At 37.7% G+C, this 14963-nt stretch overlaps 1 protein-coding gene across 2 annotated transcripts in view; it reads right to left on the reverse strand.

The window, feature by feature from the left end:
- The window catches only part of GAD1 (glutamate decarboxylase 1), a 64982-nt gene extending 50305 nt beyond the window's left edge, over positions 1–14677 (reverse strand). The window contains exons 1-2 of one of the 2 annotated variants that reach the window (XM_075180665.1): positions 14594–14677; positions 4393–4556 (exon numbers count right to left, since the gene is read on the reverse strand). In XM_075180665.1, coding sequence (XP_075036766.1) covers positions 4393–4462 — 70 coding nt within the window. In that variant the 5' untranslated portion in view covers positions 4463–4556; positions 14594–14677. Of the gene's footprint in view, positions 1–4392; positions 4557–5669; positions 6253–14593 lie in introns of those variants that run through there. The other variant, XM_075180664.1, reaches the window with a different exon arrangement.
- Between the last annotated feature and the right edge of the window lie 286 nt (positions 14678–14963).

The following is a 14963-nucleotide window of genomic DNA, read 5'->3' on the forward strand; positions in this document are numbered from 1 at the left end:
CTATTCGTGAACCACATGTTGTCTACTTTTATAGTAACATATCACATTAATGTTTTATATGGTAATTATTGAAATCATCATTATCATCATACTGCACTCATCATATCTGTGTATGGAAATTAGACTGTAACAAAACAAATATCAGATAAAATAAACATGATCTCGGTGACTAAACGAATAGTAAATCCATAACGAATACACATAAATGACCAAGGTCTGTTTAATACATTTATTACGCTTTAATGGATTTTACTAAAGGCATTTGGCAGATTTTGGGTTTCTGCATAAATACTTGAAGTATCCGACCTAATGATGTGATAAGGTTCCTATGTATTAATGTGAACAATAAAACGAATTTCTAACTTGTAATAGAATGTGCGGGGTATGAAGGGGAGGGGGGTACTGGCTGCCTATGTAGGTCAGGTTTGGCTGTGCAGAATGACGGTCACAATGCAGAACACCCCCATCCCTGACTGTTCCAGATAATAGGGAGTAATCCGGGTGCCATCAATGTATCTCATCTGTGTCCTGGACAGTTAGGGATTCATTGGTTCAGCTCCAGCCAAGTAAACTGCCATGAAATGGGGGTCACGGAAAAGAGCAGGAACTAATTGGCTGAAAAATAGTATTTGACTAGCTGATCAGGCTGTGAGCCGGGTGAGTGATGGCGCTGCAGGAACACAACTGAGCTGATCCCTCATCTTCTCACACAGCCCACGGTCACTATATGTGCAATATATCACACAGGGCCCATCATTGGCATTTAAAGTGTTAATTCCAGTATTCAACACCCTCTGGGGGGGATTTAAACTTCCTTTAATTATCAGCGCAATCTATCTCCAGTAACACATAAAATCGGCTTCATCTCCAAAAATGTGGCACTTTATTGCGACAATATTTCTGGACACTTTTTAGGTTGACACAGGTTCAGGTGTCTCTATCAGCGTCATAATCTGAACAATATTCGCCAATATAATCATTGTATTGTTGTCAATATAATTTACTCTGGGATAGGCTCAGACAATAGATTATGTATTATTTATATCCCTTATCATATAAGACTTAAAGGTTTCAAGATAAAATCCTGTACGCCACTCATTTTGATTGATCAGTATACACTTTACTATATCAATGCAGCGTATATATATAGATAGATACATACACACACACACACACACACACACACACACACACACACACATATGCCCTCCCCCCCACCCCTGTGTACCATTTTGGTGTATAACTAGTATAATACATTGGTACACTATATATCACAGTAGCGTAAAGTTACGTGTGTATTTGTAGGTATATATATATATATATACATATATATATATATATATATATATATATATATATATATATATATATATATATACACACACACATATATATGTATATATATGTATATATATATATATATATATATATATATATATATATATATATACACACATATATATCTTTACATATATATCTATACATCTCTCTCTCTCTCTCTCTCTCTATATATAACCGCATATACACAGACACACACACTGTATGTATTTGTAGGTATATATATATATATATATATATATATATATATATATATATTATACACACATACACACACACATCTCTCTCTCTCTCTCTATATATATATATATATACATACATATATGCATATACACAGACACACAAATATATATATCGATCTACCTACAAACACACACACGTAACTTTACGCTACATTAATATAAAATAGTGTAACAATGTACTATACTAGATATACACCTAAGTGGTGTATGGGGAAGGCCATTTGCCGCTTTTAATGAGATTCATGTCTTTGAGAAGTACAAGACAATAGATTATCTAAACTGCCCTGTGTTATTGATTCTGCTGCGTTCACCCCTCTTCATTATCTTTTCAATTTACACTTTCTGTGTCCTCACTCTTGATTGTATCAAAACTGTCCCACGATCCCCACTGCTCGCTCCCCCACGTCACGGGGAAAGGGGTGAATGTAAAACGTAAAACGACTTTTAAAAGAATATAAATGTATCTGTGTTGTTGAAATATCGTTTTGTTTAAGGGTTCGTCTCTCTTGATATTTTTTGACATCAAGTTTTAATAATATACAATAGAAATATTTGTATACAAATTTAAAATAATATATAAAACAATATAATTTAGTAGAAAAAAAGAGTGAGAAGAACACAAAATACTTGTATTACACAAACAAGAGCATTCCTGCTCCAGCGGCAGATTATTAGTATTTATGTCTGTGGTCATCTTCACACAAGCTTGGGGGAAAAGTCGAAACGTTGTTTCTACTTATAATCTATATCTAGTGTGTTGTGAAACAAATATCGAAATGATTTATTAATTGCTGTCACACAATGCAATGTGCAATAATACACTGCATCATGCCTCTCTATACACGCAGACATGAAGCTGAGAATGAATCAGTCGCGGTATTTATATGGTAGCTTGCGAAGCATGAGAATCGCACTGTGTTACGACAAGTCGGCATTGTCGCGCAAGAAGTCGCAGGAGATCTTTGTTGTCAATTCCAACCCTGTTTGTGCCTTAGAAATGTTCACTATAATTACAAATGTTTGACTTTTGTTAATCTGCTATAAATATGGTCTTAATTTCACACTCAGTTCAATCTATAGAAACTGGATTTTGATTACACCTATATGGACAAGACGTGGGATTTTGCGGCAGGGCACATCATAATAAAATACATTACAATGTAAATGTGTAAGGCACATCTGGGCATTCAGAAAAACAAATTCACCATACACAAAATCCCAGTGCCGTGCCAATCCCAGTGCATTACCTATGTGTGAGTGACGTCATATATTGTTAGGACGTCACATACTTTGATGGAACACATATGACAAAAGTAACTAAATCAATTTCCCCTCTAAATTTTCGTTGTTTTGTCCCAACTAAATCTTGCGCCCAAATAGTTAAAATTGACTGCTAATCCCTGGCCTTAATATGTTGTTTCAACTCGCTGAAATCTAGCAAGGAATGGAATGGGGATAGAATTTATTATTCTGTTTTACCCAGTGCAATATGCCCACATAGAGGTCCTTGGGAGGGGTGAAGGTGGCAGATGTGTGACGGTGGTGTGGAGGAGGGCAAGCTGCCAGGGTAAGGATTGGTTTGGGGACAGAGGCTTCAAGGATCACATGAGCAGTAAATGGAATGAGGGATCAGGGATAAATATATGACCCTATAATGTCGAGAAATAGAGCGTGTCCGCAGCCAGCCACACCAGCCAGTAACACACACACACACCAGAGCAGCTTCATACAATACCTGGAGCCTGCTAGCAGACAGGCAGACAAGACACAATGCTGGGTTCACCCTAAGTCACCCATAGATTTATACAATACATGTTGACCCGTTCAGGAAGTAATAGATAAATAAATTACATAAAGGAAAATATAAGCACTATTATTCTTACGTGTTGATATTAAACGTAAAAGCAAAAAAAAAAAAAATAGCAATAATGGTGAGAAAATAAAATTATTTCAATCTTCATAATAAACGTCCAATATAATTTTGTTTTCAGAATATTATATATATATATATATATATATATATATATATATATATATATATATATATATATATATATAAGCGATAATGGTTTTGTTCTGGACAGACAGATCTTAAAATGAAAGAGAAGAAATAAATCAAAATAAATAAAAATAAAATGATTAAAAATGTTGCAGTTTGAGATGTGCATTTTCTGTGCTCCCAACCTCTTTCGTTCAGGATAATCAGGATAATGACTCTGTGTTCATGCCTCACAGCCTCTGCAGCCCATTCAGGCTAAGAGTGGCTGGCAGCCTTTTCTGTCTTGTGTTCCACCTCTTTGTCTGTTGTGATTATGTCATCCACATTCTACATATATATAATATTTTTTTTTTTTCTGGGATCGCCTAAATTGACCAGACAGAATTGGGGAGTAATTCCAACAAGCACCTCACATCTCTGCTTGTCACCCATTCCAAGCACAATACAATCCCTTAAATGCACAGCAATTTCACCCACAGCAGCTGCAATTATCACCAAAATACAGGCTGATTATAAGGCTCACTAAAAGCCTACAAGATTATGACAACGGGAAAGGCAAATTGCTGCTCATTGAAATGCTAATAACCGTACCATTTCCCCTAATCAACAGAAAGATGTTTAAATGTCTCAGATGGTCTTCACACAATACATTATAAACCATAAAAGTAACTTAAATCAACTTTGATAAAAAAAAAAAAACAACAACATAGTTTTCTCCATAGTGATATATTAATTTACATCATTGCTGCTAAATATAAGAAGTAACAGAATGAAGTCAACACGAAATTAGACCAAATAAATATGTGCTCATACTTGTGGGTCGTAGATTGGTTGGGTTGGTGTCCTGGTTGGCACTAGATGAGGGAGGAGAAGACGAAGCCATCTCTCCAGTGACAAAGTCCTACTGTTTGGTTGCCTTGATAAGTACCCAATATCCTTTTTTTCTGTTGTCAAATGAGACCGTGTGGGGGATCCACCTCAAAGAAAGAAAAAATGCACTTTTTAGAAATGTCGATCTGAGGGTTTAGAACGAGTCCACTTGGACTGAAATGACCTTGGAAATCTGAAGTCCTGTTGACAATGACCTAAATCTGGTCTAATCAGTCAACATTTCCTTCTGATGTGGAGTAGAGGAGAACACCAGTCCCTGATGCTGGAAGGAAAATATGAAAAGCATTGATGTTGTTCTAGGACAATGTACTGAGGGGGTTAGCAGAAAACTCAAATGAATTTCTAGCTTGTCCCTAACATATATGTCCAATGTGAGGTTGTCTAGCTCAGCAGACCATGCAGTCTCCTGCAATTATATCAATGGACACAGGTCTCTCATAATGACTTGCGTCAGACTCATCCCAGGTAGGAGGGAAATGGTGAAATTATCAAGCAAATGAACTGACATATATAAGAAAAAATGACGCTTTTTCAATACAGAGTACAGATAGTATTAATTGCTTATTTCATGCATAGAATTGTACGATCACAGTTTATACATACCTGTAGGTAAGTATATTGTTTATATAATGTCATATATCAAGTCTTTTTATTCCATTATTATTGAGGTCATATTCTGCGCAGACAAATGTAACTGTTTATTAGTAATTATAATAATATAAAAGCAAATTAATTAGAGACCAATTAGCTCCAAATTCTAACACCAGAGATGAATGACCTAATTCTATTAATGGAAATGTCCTCTTTTAATAACTTAGTAGCCACCATTTTTATTAATGCATTGTACTTTTTCATCATAGCTAACTAAACCAATTTGACAATATCAATACATACATTAGGCGCTGCCTTCACAACTAAACCAATATATATTCGTTTTCGTAATATATTCGTTATCATTAAATGAATCTGCCTAGCCAGATCTAAGCAGAACGACTTAAGTATTACAACTGCATTATTGTAAGTCATAGAGCTGAATGGGGTTTGGAAAGGAAGCGACTGAAGAACGGTGTAACAGGTTTCCTCGGTTTATTCCTTTCCAAGACCATTATGTTGCCGCTGAACTTTCACTTCCCAACAATAATCTGCTAACAAAGGAAACACATACAGTACATACACAGATGATATGATATGATGTTTACCTGGTTATTGTCCACCTTCCTGTATCCAAGTGCAGATTACTTCACCCAGATCCTAAATCTTGCAGTCTTTCCAATTTTTTTTTTTTCTCCCCCAAAAATAGAGATGTCTTATAAGAATCCCAGAGAGAAAAGACGTATGAATGTGAATAGGGTGCAAATATAAATTGGGGATGCCCCTGTCTCCTCCACAAGTACTTGGCTACGCTATTTTAAAGCCGGGGAAGCAGTTAATGTCTGTACGCAGGCATGACTCAGTGCAACACCTCCCCTAGTCCAGTTTGAGTGTATCGACCGCATCACTTGCTGTGAGGTATCAGCCTGGCCATTCAAATGACTAACGTGACTGGGTTCCTCGTTGCCTGCAGGTGTTATTGGGTGGTGGTGGGGGGTTGATTAAGGAATCCTATCACGAAGATGCCCCCCAGAAAGGAACAAGACAGCATAAGAAATAAAATGTAGAAATTAAACTCCCTGTATTGCCAGCAATGTGCAGCCAAGCTGAGAGGACTGAAGTATTTTTCTGTGAGATGCTAATGGGAGGGGGGTGATCCCCCCTCCATCCCACTTCATTAGGCTGTGTGACGCCGATCACATTCAATACCATTAATCCTATAGCTATTGCAAATGGCAATCTTTTGCAGAGTGGCTTATTTGTAACTAAATCTTAACTAGTACTTTCAGTAACAATTATTTAGTTTATTGTATATATAAGTGCCCCTTAAAGACATTTCTCCTTTGCATGGAATGTAAAAGTGTTTCATGGAACACACTCTTTGTCTTTCTTTGTCTCGTCAGGTAAACTTCAACAGGTTTCTTCCATATTGCTAAATGGCCTGAAATGATCACTGGCCTGTACGTGTGCTGTAAATATCACTCTTGCACGGTGAAAGCTGTTACTGTCATTAAATAGACACAAGGGGGCATCAGAGTCTCGCATAATAAAACTGCTCTTCCTTAGGAGCAGTGGCTATGGCTGACAAATGAATAATTCTTGGCAATTAATTGTAGGTAGTTAGTTCCTTTTATATGATTTATATAAGAGGTGGACAACCTGTGTCTCCAGCAGCTGTGGGACTACAAGTCCCAGCATGCCTCTATTGACAGGACAGCTGTAGAGCCACAGGTTGATCCAGTCTGATTAATATGACAATGTTATCCCCTGTTTGTTACGATCCAACTCAGGTGTTTGAAATCTTAGTGAACCATTTTAAAGATACATTCATTATCTTGCTCTTGGTGTATACTGATAGGATTGACTCTGATGGTTTAAGATCTGTAATAATAAGTGAAATAAAACGAAGACATATTAGCTAATATAGGTGAGTAGATGAATACAAGAGAACTGTTCTACTCATACAATGCTGACATTGCTGGGCAGTCACGTGTGACTTCAGCACCATGGACAGCGGTATGTACTGTATTGTATGTGATTCAGCCTGGACTGTGCAAAGCAATGGCTGTCAATCAACTTTCATAGTTGCTGTACAATTCACATAGCCACAGAGATTAAAAATAAACGTGTTTTATTAAATGTAATCTGTTTTAGAGTTTCGTACGATTATGTGATACGCTATTTAGGCCTCAGCACATCAGCATCACTGGTTAAAACAGCAATATAGCTCACTCTACTGTTTTTGGAGGAAAGAAACACTTTCATCCTAATAACAGAGCCATATTCATCTACATATTCCAATATCGCAGGCACACACAACCTTTGGCACCCCAGCCATTGAGGACTACAAGTACCAGCGCTGGACGACAAAACTGCCTGTTGCTTGTAGCTCCACAACAGCTGAAGATCCACCGGTTCCCTATGGCTGCACTATAATAATAAGCTTTATGTGGAAATACACTGACCCATAGATTAGGCAAAAATCTTAAATATGCTATTCTCATATAAATGACATTAAGAGATGGATTTACTAAAAATCGTGTTAGGCAGTGGTCTGAAACCACCACACATCCCCACAAATTTCTGGCGGTTTAGTGCTTCAAACCGCTATATTTACTATAGGTCGGTTTGAGGCTTGAATGTAAAACTGTCACTGATGTGTGGTGGTTTCAAAACACCTAAATCATTAGCGGTTTAGTCAAAACTGCCACAAAACCACCAGAATAAAAGACAGCTTTGTAAATACCTGCTTCTAATAGGCTAGTTAGCTAGTTGCTGCTTGATATATCTCGCCATTCATAGCATAAGAGGAGGAACCATTGAGATATGAATTATGGAGGCAATCATTATTGATTATGGGTACAAAATTATTTTCTAATTAACTTATGGGGTCATTTTTATTCTTCATTATATTAAGGGGCAAAATTAATATATAATTATATTAAGATTAAATAAAATTTGATTGCTAATGGGGGCAATAATTATTTATGATGAGGACAACACTTTTTATATCATGATGGAGGCACAGTTATATTGCACACATGTGGCATGACCAGTGCCAACATGCACATGGGTGCAAGGGTTTTAAAACTGGTGGTTTCATCAAACCGCCCTTTAGTAAATCTAGCCCTAAAAGTGTGGAGGATCAATCACAGGATCCACAAAGGCCTCACTGAATCCACAAGTACCTTGTTGACTCATGTAGCCCAGGATATGCAACCTCAGAATGGAAGAAGTATGGTTAAATGCTCAAAAAATAGCTGGAGAACTTTAACCTTTTAGAATGTTATTGTTCCGTATATTTCACTGACACGTCTCAGAACAATACATATATATATCAACGTGCCTTTGATGTTTCTGGACTGGGGACAGAAGGACCAGATTATGTTGTTATTGCCAAAAACAGATCATTAGAACATATTAAAATAGGAGTTTAAGAAGAATGAGCTGGCACTTTTTATAGCATTAGAGTTGGTTAATGGTAGTAAGATAAATGTAACTACACTACTAGAAACATAAGGACTATTAGAAATTACCTTCCAAATGTCATAAACCACATTTCTATTCAAAGTGTCTGAATGCATGAATGTCATTGGCATTAAGGAGGTACTTCCATTAAACATGAGGGAGAAAACAATAAGTGTAAATCAACAACATTTACAAGTATTAGAAAAACAAAAACATAATGAGGTATATTTACTAATCTACGGGTTTGAAAAAGTGGAGGTGTTGCCTATAGCAACCAATCAGATTCTAGTTATTATTTTGTAGAATGTACTAAATAAATGACAGCTAGAATCTGATTGCTTGCTATAGGCAACATCTCCACTTTTTCAAACCAGCAGTTTAGTAAATATACACCTATGTGATTTTAGGTTACTTTTGCTTTTTTGATATTATTAATCAGAAAATGATTTGGCCTCATGATCCTTACAGGAGCTATGGACCATGGTATTTTACCATCCATACATCAGAGTCCAATTTTACCTTTTACATTACAGTTTACTCACCTCTTTAGAGATTATAGATCATTAAACTATACCTGGACAGATACATAAACTTACATGTCCAACGTCAAATCCAGGAACCACTTGCTTTATTATGATCTCTTTGCTTCCTAGACATATGTATTTCTTAAGGGAACTTAATATGTCCCTACACTTCATGCCTCAGTAATGTTAATGTTCCCAGTGAATTAATAGGCTGCATTGCTATAGCACTGGTTAAGTCCATAATATCTCTGACTACACTGTGACAAGAGGTTCACTTTCATTATAAAAGCCAGTGACTTATAAAGTATACATGTTACATGGCGCAGGGAAATCAGTGTGTCTGTGTGCTACAGGATAGCACAATGCTTACAGCCCTGCTACAATAAGACATGCAGAATACACAAGTGTGTATAGCCTGATCGTCCATTACACACATCTATCACATGTTTGTGCATGTATAATAGTTTTGAAAAAAACATTTAATCATTAAAATGATACCACTTTGACCTGCCACTCAAATGCCAAACACTTGATAGGGTTTATTTATCAAATGGGTGATATAATCACGTGTGAGATAATATCACTGCGCGCTGTGGTGCTGTGGGGCAGATTCATCAATCAGAGAGTTATTTAAGACACTTTGATAAATGGGCCTTATAATAATATTGCACCAAGTGATATTATCTTATCTCATTTGACAATAATACTGTTTTAATAAATATACTTCAAGTTGTTTTGCACAAGGAGAGAGAGGAATCTTTACAAAGACTGGATCAAGTGCTTTCTGGTCTGCTCCCTTTTATCAAAAATAAATTAAGATAAATGTCCTGGTATTTTTTATGTATAGATCTCAAATGATAATAAGATGATTTGCAACTTAATTCATGTGTCTGCTGCCGAATGGTAGAAACCTTATCAGATTCTTTGTGCTTTGCAGAAAGTAACAATATTATCTCCACAAAGTATAAAGTAACTGCAGTTATATCTTCCCACCATAGTGAGCAGGTAAGGGTGTTGGTTGTGAAAGCTCAGGATACTATTTTTTTCAACACAAATTGATACATGAACTCTCCAGCTCACAAGTGAATAGGTTAAGCTTGCCACACATAGGCCAATTCTGTCGTTCTTAGAAAAAGCCCATCAAGTTCCCTAGAAATGGCCATGAGAACAAGTCCAGTATACACATTTTACCTTTTGAATTTACTTTGTAACAATATTATTATATACCCAATAGTTAAGATTGTAGAAAAATGGGAGCAGATAAGAGCAGCCCAGAGTGCAAATGATAATAATATACAGTATATTTTCCTAGTCTCTTTATACCTAAAGTTCTACTTATTCCACAATAAAAGTGAATTTCACACCTGTTTAACGTATTTCCCACTGCATATTAAAATGATTGCACATTATTGTTACTTATTTATATAGTGCCAAACATAGGACATGACACTGTACAGAGAATATGTAATGATTCACGTAATTTGCTCATTGAGCTCACATTCTAAATACTCTACCATGCGGATACTCACGTGAGGGTCCGTTTTATCAGAAGTCAATTAGCCTGCCAGGATGTTTTTGGACGGTAGGAGGAAATTACCTGGACTAAAACCCTACAAACATGGAGAGAACATACAAACGCCACATCAAAGCCATGGAACCAGCGCAGTGAGGCAGCAATGCTAACCACAGTACCACCGTTCTGCCCTCTAGTGGACAGCATATTAAAATTAAAGTTGTTTTATGGCCTAATCGTACAACTATTCTGCTCAGGCAGATTGCTGCTCATGGTGGGACCTGTGAGTGTGGTCAGAAGACTACCATACACACAGGCCAATAGCGATTTGTGGTACCCACAATTTGTATATAGCAAAGATAAGAGCATAGGAGATATTTTGTTGGGTTCATATGTTGGGCCTGATTCATTAAGGAACGTAAATGCCTATATGTGCCGTATTTTTTGTAATATTGCTCTGCGCATCCCCAGAACCAGACTATACTCCAGTGAACACAACAGCATCACATTCATCCTGGAGCACAAAGGACCTTTACAACAGCCTCCGATTTCAGGGGTGGAACGGGGAGGAGAATATATGGGTATATGCACGTAGTCAATGTACAGTAAGGACGTGCCAAGCCTGAGCGCATGATGCAACATTCCATTCCAACTTCGGGTATCTCAGAGTTCCGTGTTTATCATTTGCACTTGATACAGGGCAGGTCTAAGTGGTGACAGCTGTGTATACGGCTAGAACATGTGTTTGCAATCAGAAGCAACTGTTTAAATACATTTAATATATAGTAAACATTCATAACATCCTACTAAATGTATTGGATGGAGAAAAGAAACTGTTTTGTCATTACTGACTATAGTATTAACAGGTGACATCAATTGAAATATTGTTTTTCTGTATGTTCTGCTAGGACTTTATATTCCACATATATATTGTACATATCCTGCAAGGTCTTGTTTATTAGAGCAGAGCGGACCTAGACCCATGTCCAGCAAGAAATGTATCTTCAGATCCAGTTTAATACGGATGTGCATGACTCCGCTTTACATGCGTTTTGTGTGAAGGTTAATATCATTATGCTGCTTATTTTTTTTCTTTTCATACTATTTCTAATAATTATTTGTAATTATTGTGCACTGTAGTGTTGTAATATAAGGTGATTATTTGTCATTTTATTCTTAATTTGAATGATAGGATTTCCTCTTACTACATGTATTGATTTTAAACACACTTTTGCATTTGGGTAACACCCTTTCAAAATATTTGGCAATCAAATATTTTCAAAATATTTGGCAATATCTTCACTTTTAACAATATCTATTCTATGTCTAAATGTAGCGCTTATTATTATTACAATAATTAGGCTGTATAAAACGTCTGCTAAGTAAATATTTAAATATTGGATAATCCCTGTTAGTGGCATTATATATAAGTCGACCAGGACCTCTATTATTGTAGGCTGAGGCAGGGGCGGATCTAGAGAATTCTTCCACCCGGGGTGATTTAAGGGGGGCGATTTAGGCCCCGCCCCCTTTTTTTACATCTAAAGCTGCCGGCGGCTGCATACTATGTGCAGGTCCGTTCAGCAGTGACAGGCAGGGACAGTGTGTTTAAAACACAATCAGAGCATCCGGGCAGCACACTGTCCCTACCTGTCACTGCTGAACGGACCTGCACATAGAGTGCAGCCGCCGGCAGCAAGCCCCTGCTAGGGGGGGCGATCGCCCCAATCGCTCCCCCCTGGATCCGCCACTGGGCTGAGGACACTACATATAATTTTGGACATTTAAAAGTCTGATTATGCTCAACCATTCTTAAGATGGGACCATCAGTGTCAGAGATCTGACAATCAGGGGACCATAAAATCATTTGCCTGATGTACTTTCTAGCAGAGTATATTTAGCATTTACATTTCCTGAAGATTGTTCATGTTTGGGGAGCTGAGAACCTGCCGTGTGCTCACAGCCCCCCACACGGGCACATCACAAACTGACGTTACCGCGTTTGACATGAATAGAGTAAGTAGCTTTTCACTGATGCTGTCTGGATGACGTGGTGGTGGGAGCATAGACTGAGGACTTCAAATACCGGACTCCTCGAAAATCGTAAGTGCTAAATCCAGCCTGCTAAAGAGTGTATCTAGCAGATTATTACACATAAGGAAAGGTTTTAAATTGGCAAGATGGACTATAGGGGGTATATTTACTAAACGGCGGGTTTGAAAAAGTGAGATGTTGCCTATAGCAACCAATCAGATTCTAGCTTTCATTACAGAATTAAATTTAAGCTCCTCACAATCATGTTTAAAGCTCTTAAGCAATCTTCCCCTCCCTACATCTCCAATCTCATCTCTACCTACACTCCTACCAGCCCCCTCCGCTCTGCCTGTGACCACCGCCTCACTACTTCACTGATCACCTCCTCTCACTCCCGTCTTCAGGACTTTTCCCGGGCTGCTCCCCAGCTGTGGACGGATCTTCCACGTTCCATCAGGTTAGCATCTACTCTCAAAGGCTTCAAGCGTGCCCTTAAGACTCATTTCTTTCTTCAAGTCTATCAGTCCTCCTCATAACTTCCTTGTCCTGGCTCTCTCCCCCAGTTAGTACCACCCTATTTGTGTCTCCCCCTTCCCTTTAGGATGTTAGCTCTCATGAGCAGGGCCCTCTTTCCTTGTGTGCTCCTTCTACTATTCCATCACCCTCTGTACCTCTTGGCCTGCTTCCCTAGCCCTGTTTTCTTTAGCTTTGGCCTTCTTATCACTGATTTCTGTCATCCCTTTAACTAACTGTCCCAGAAATAATTTGATTTTCTTTACCTTGTTACCTGTGTTTGTATATATTTTTGTTCTTTCTGTATCATGTTGTGTCTTGGGTCTCTGTTTTCTGTATATGTAATGTACTGCGCTGCAGATCCTTTGTGGCGCCTTATAAGTTAAAGATAATAATAATAATAATAATAATTTATTTAGTGTATTCTACAAAATGACAGTTAGAATCTGATTGGTTGCTATAGGCAACATCTCTACTTTTTCAGACCCGCAGTTTAGTAAATATACCCCTGGGAGTTTATTTTGCACAAAGAGTCTAGAAACTTGTTTCTGAACTACCAATAAAGTACAGTGTGGATGGTATTTGGGAATCATTACCATATATCAACACAAAATACTGTGGATCAGGGCTGGACTGGCCATTTGGCACTTCAGGCAAATGCCAGAAGGGCTGATGGTCAGATGGGCCGGTCCGCATGCCCGCCGAGCAGCAGCACTCTGCGCGCGCTCGGCGGACGGAGAGTCAGTGTCTGCCGCCTATGCAAGTCATCACCTGGGACAGCATCAAGTGACAGGTGCCGTCCCATGTGATTACTTGGATAGGCGGAAGTCACAGACTGTCTGTCCGCCGAGCAGCGCGCAGGAAGGCGGTAACAAGGTAAGTGTCTGTGTCTATAGTGTATGTCTGAGTGACTATACTGTGTGGCTATGATGTGTTTGTGGTGAATATTTGTAAATATTTGTAAATATATAATAATGTTTTTTGTGTTATTGGTGTTAAATGTTAGCATAAGGACATATTAAAAGTTTGAGTCCCAAAAAAAAAAAGTGGCACTGTGCAGCCACCCGTACATACAGAATAAGACAAAATCTTACAAATGACAGAAAGCAGACTAAAAACGTTGCGTGATGCTTGTTCATACCTGAGGCAAAATAAGAGATACTGAGAATTCTGTCCCCAATATAGAACAAGAAAGTAGCACTGTGTAGTTGTCCCCACATGCTAAATTATAAACTAAATGCTAAAAATGTCATCCAGCAAACCCAAAACATATAGTACTGTGCATTTAATTAAAATTAAGAATATTGCAATTGATACCCTTTTAGAATATGGCTATAGTTCCCTTAATATCCTGTATACTAATCTTAGCATCATAACAAAACTAACAAGAGTCTTTATAGAACACTGTTCTGTTAAGTTTAAAAAACACAAAATTCTGCCGTCAAATAAATAAATGAATTCTAAGGGAACAAAAACTCACTTTTGTGAAGTCCGCAATGCAGGAGACCTGACCGCCAGTGAACACTACTGAGTTAGCAGAGAAGTAAAACTGCACAATATAATACTTTGTACTGAATATCCTTATAGTATAGTGACAGTGCAAGTATAAGACCCACACTGCATCCTGCAGATAGCAGGACACAGAGAGAAGATACCACACAGCCGCGTCATATTAATGTTGTTATGTCAAAGACTTTTTGAGGAGTCATTTCCTTCTGGCATCTGTGGCAATTTAATTTGGCAGTTTTGAAAATCTTTAGTACAAAACATATTTGAATTAACATGTATGTGTTAGACAGCATCATATTCTCTGGCTTGAGGATAGATAAGTAGACTCCCCACATATTGCA

The sequence above is a fragment of the Mixophyes fleayi genome, chromosome 7 (genome assembly GCF_038048845.1).
Source record: "Mixophyes fleayi isolate aMixFle1 chromosome 7, aMixFle1.hap1, whole genome shotgun sequence".
Taxonomy (NCBI): Eukaryota; Metazoa; Chordata; class Amphibia; order Anura; family Limnodynastidae; genus Mixophyes; species Mixophyes fleayi.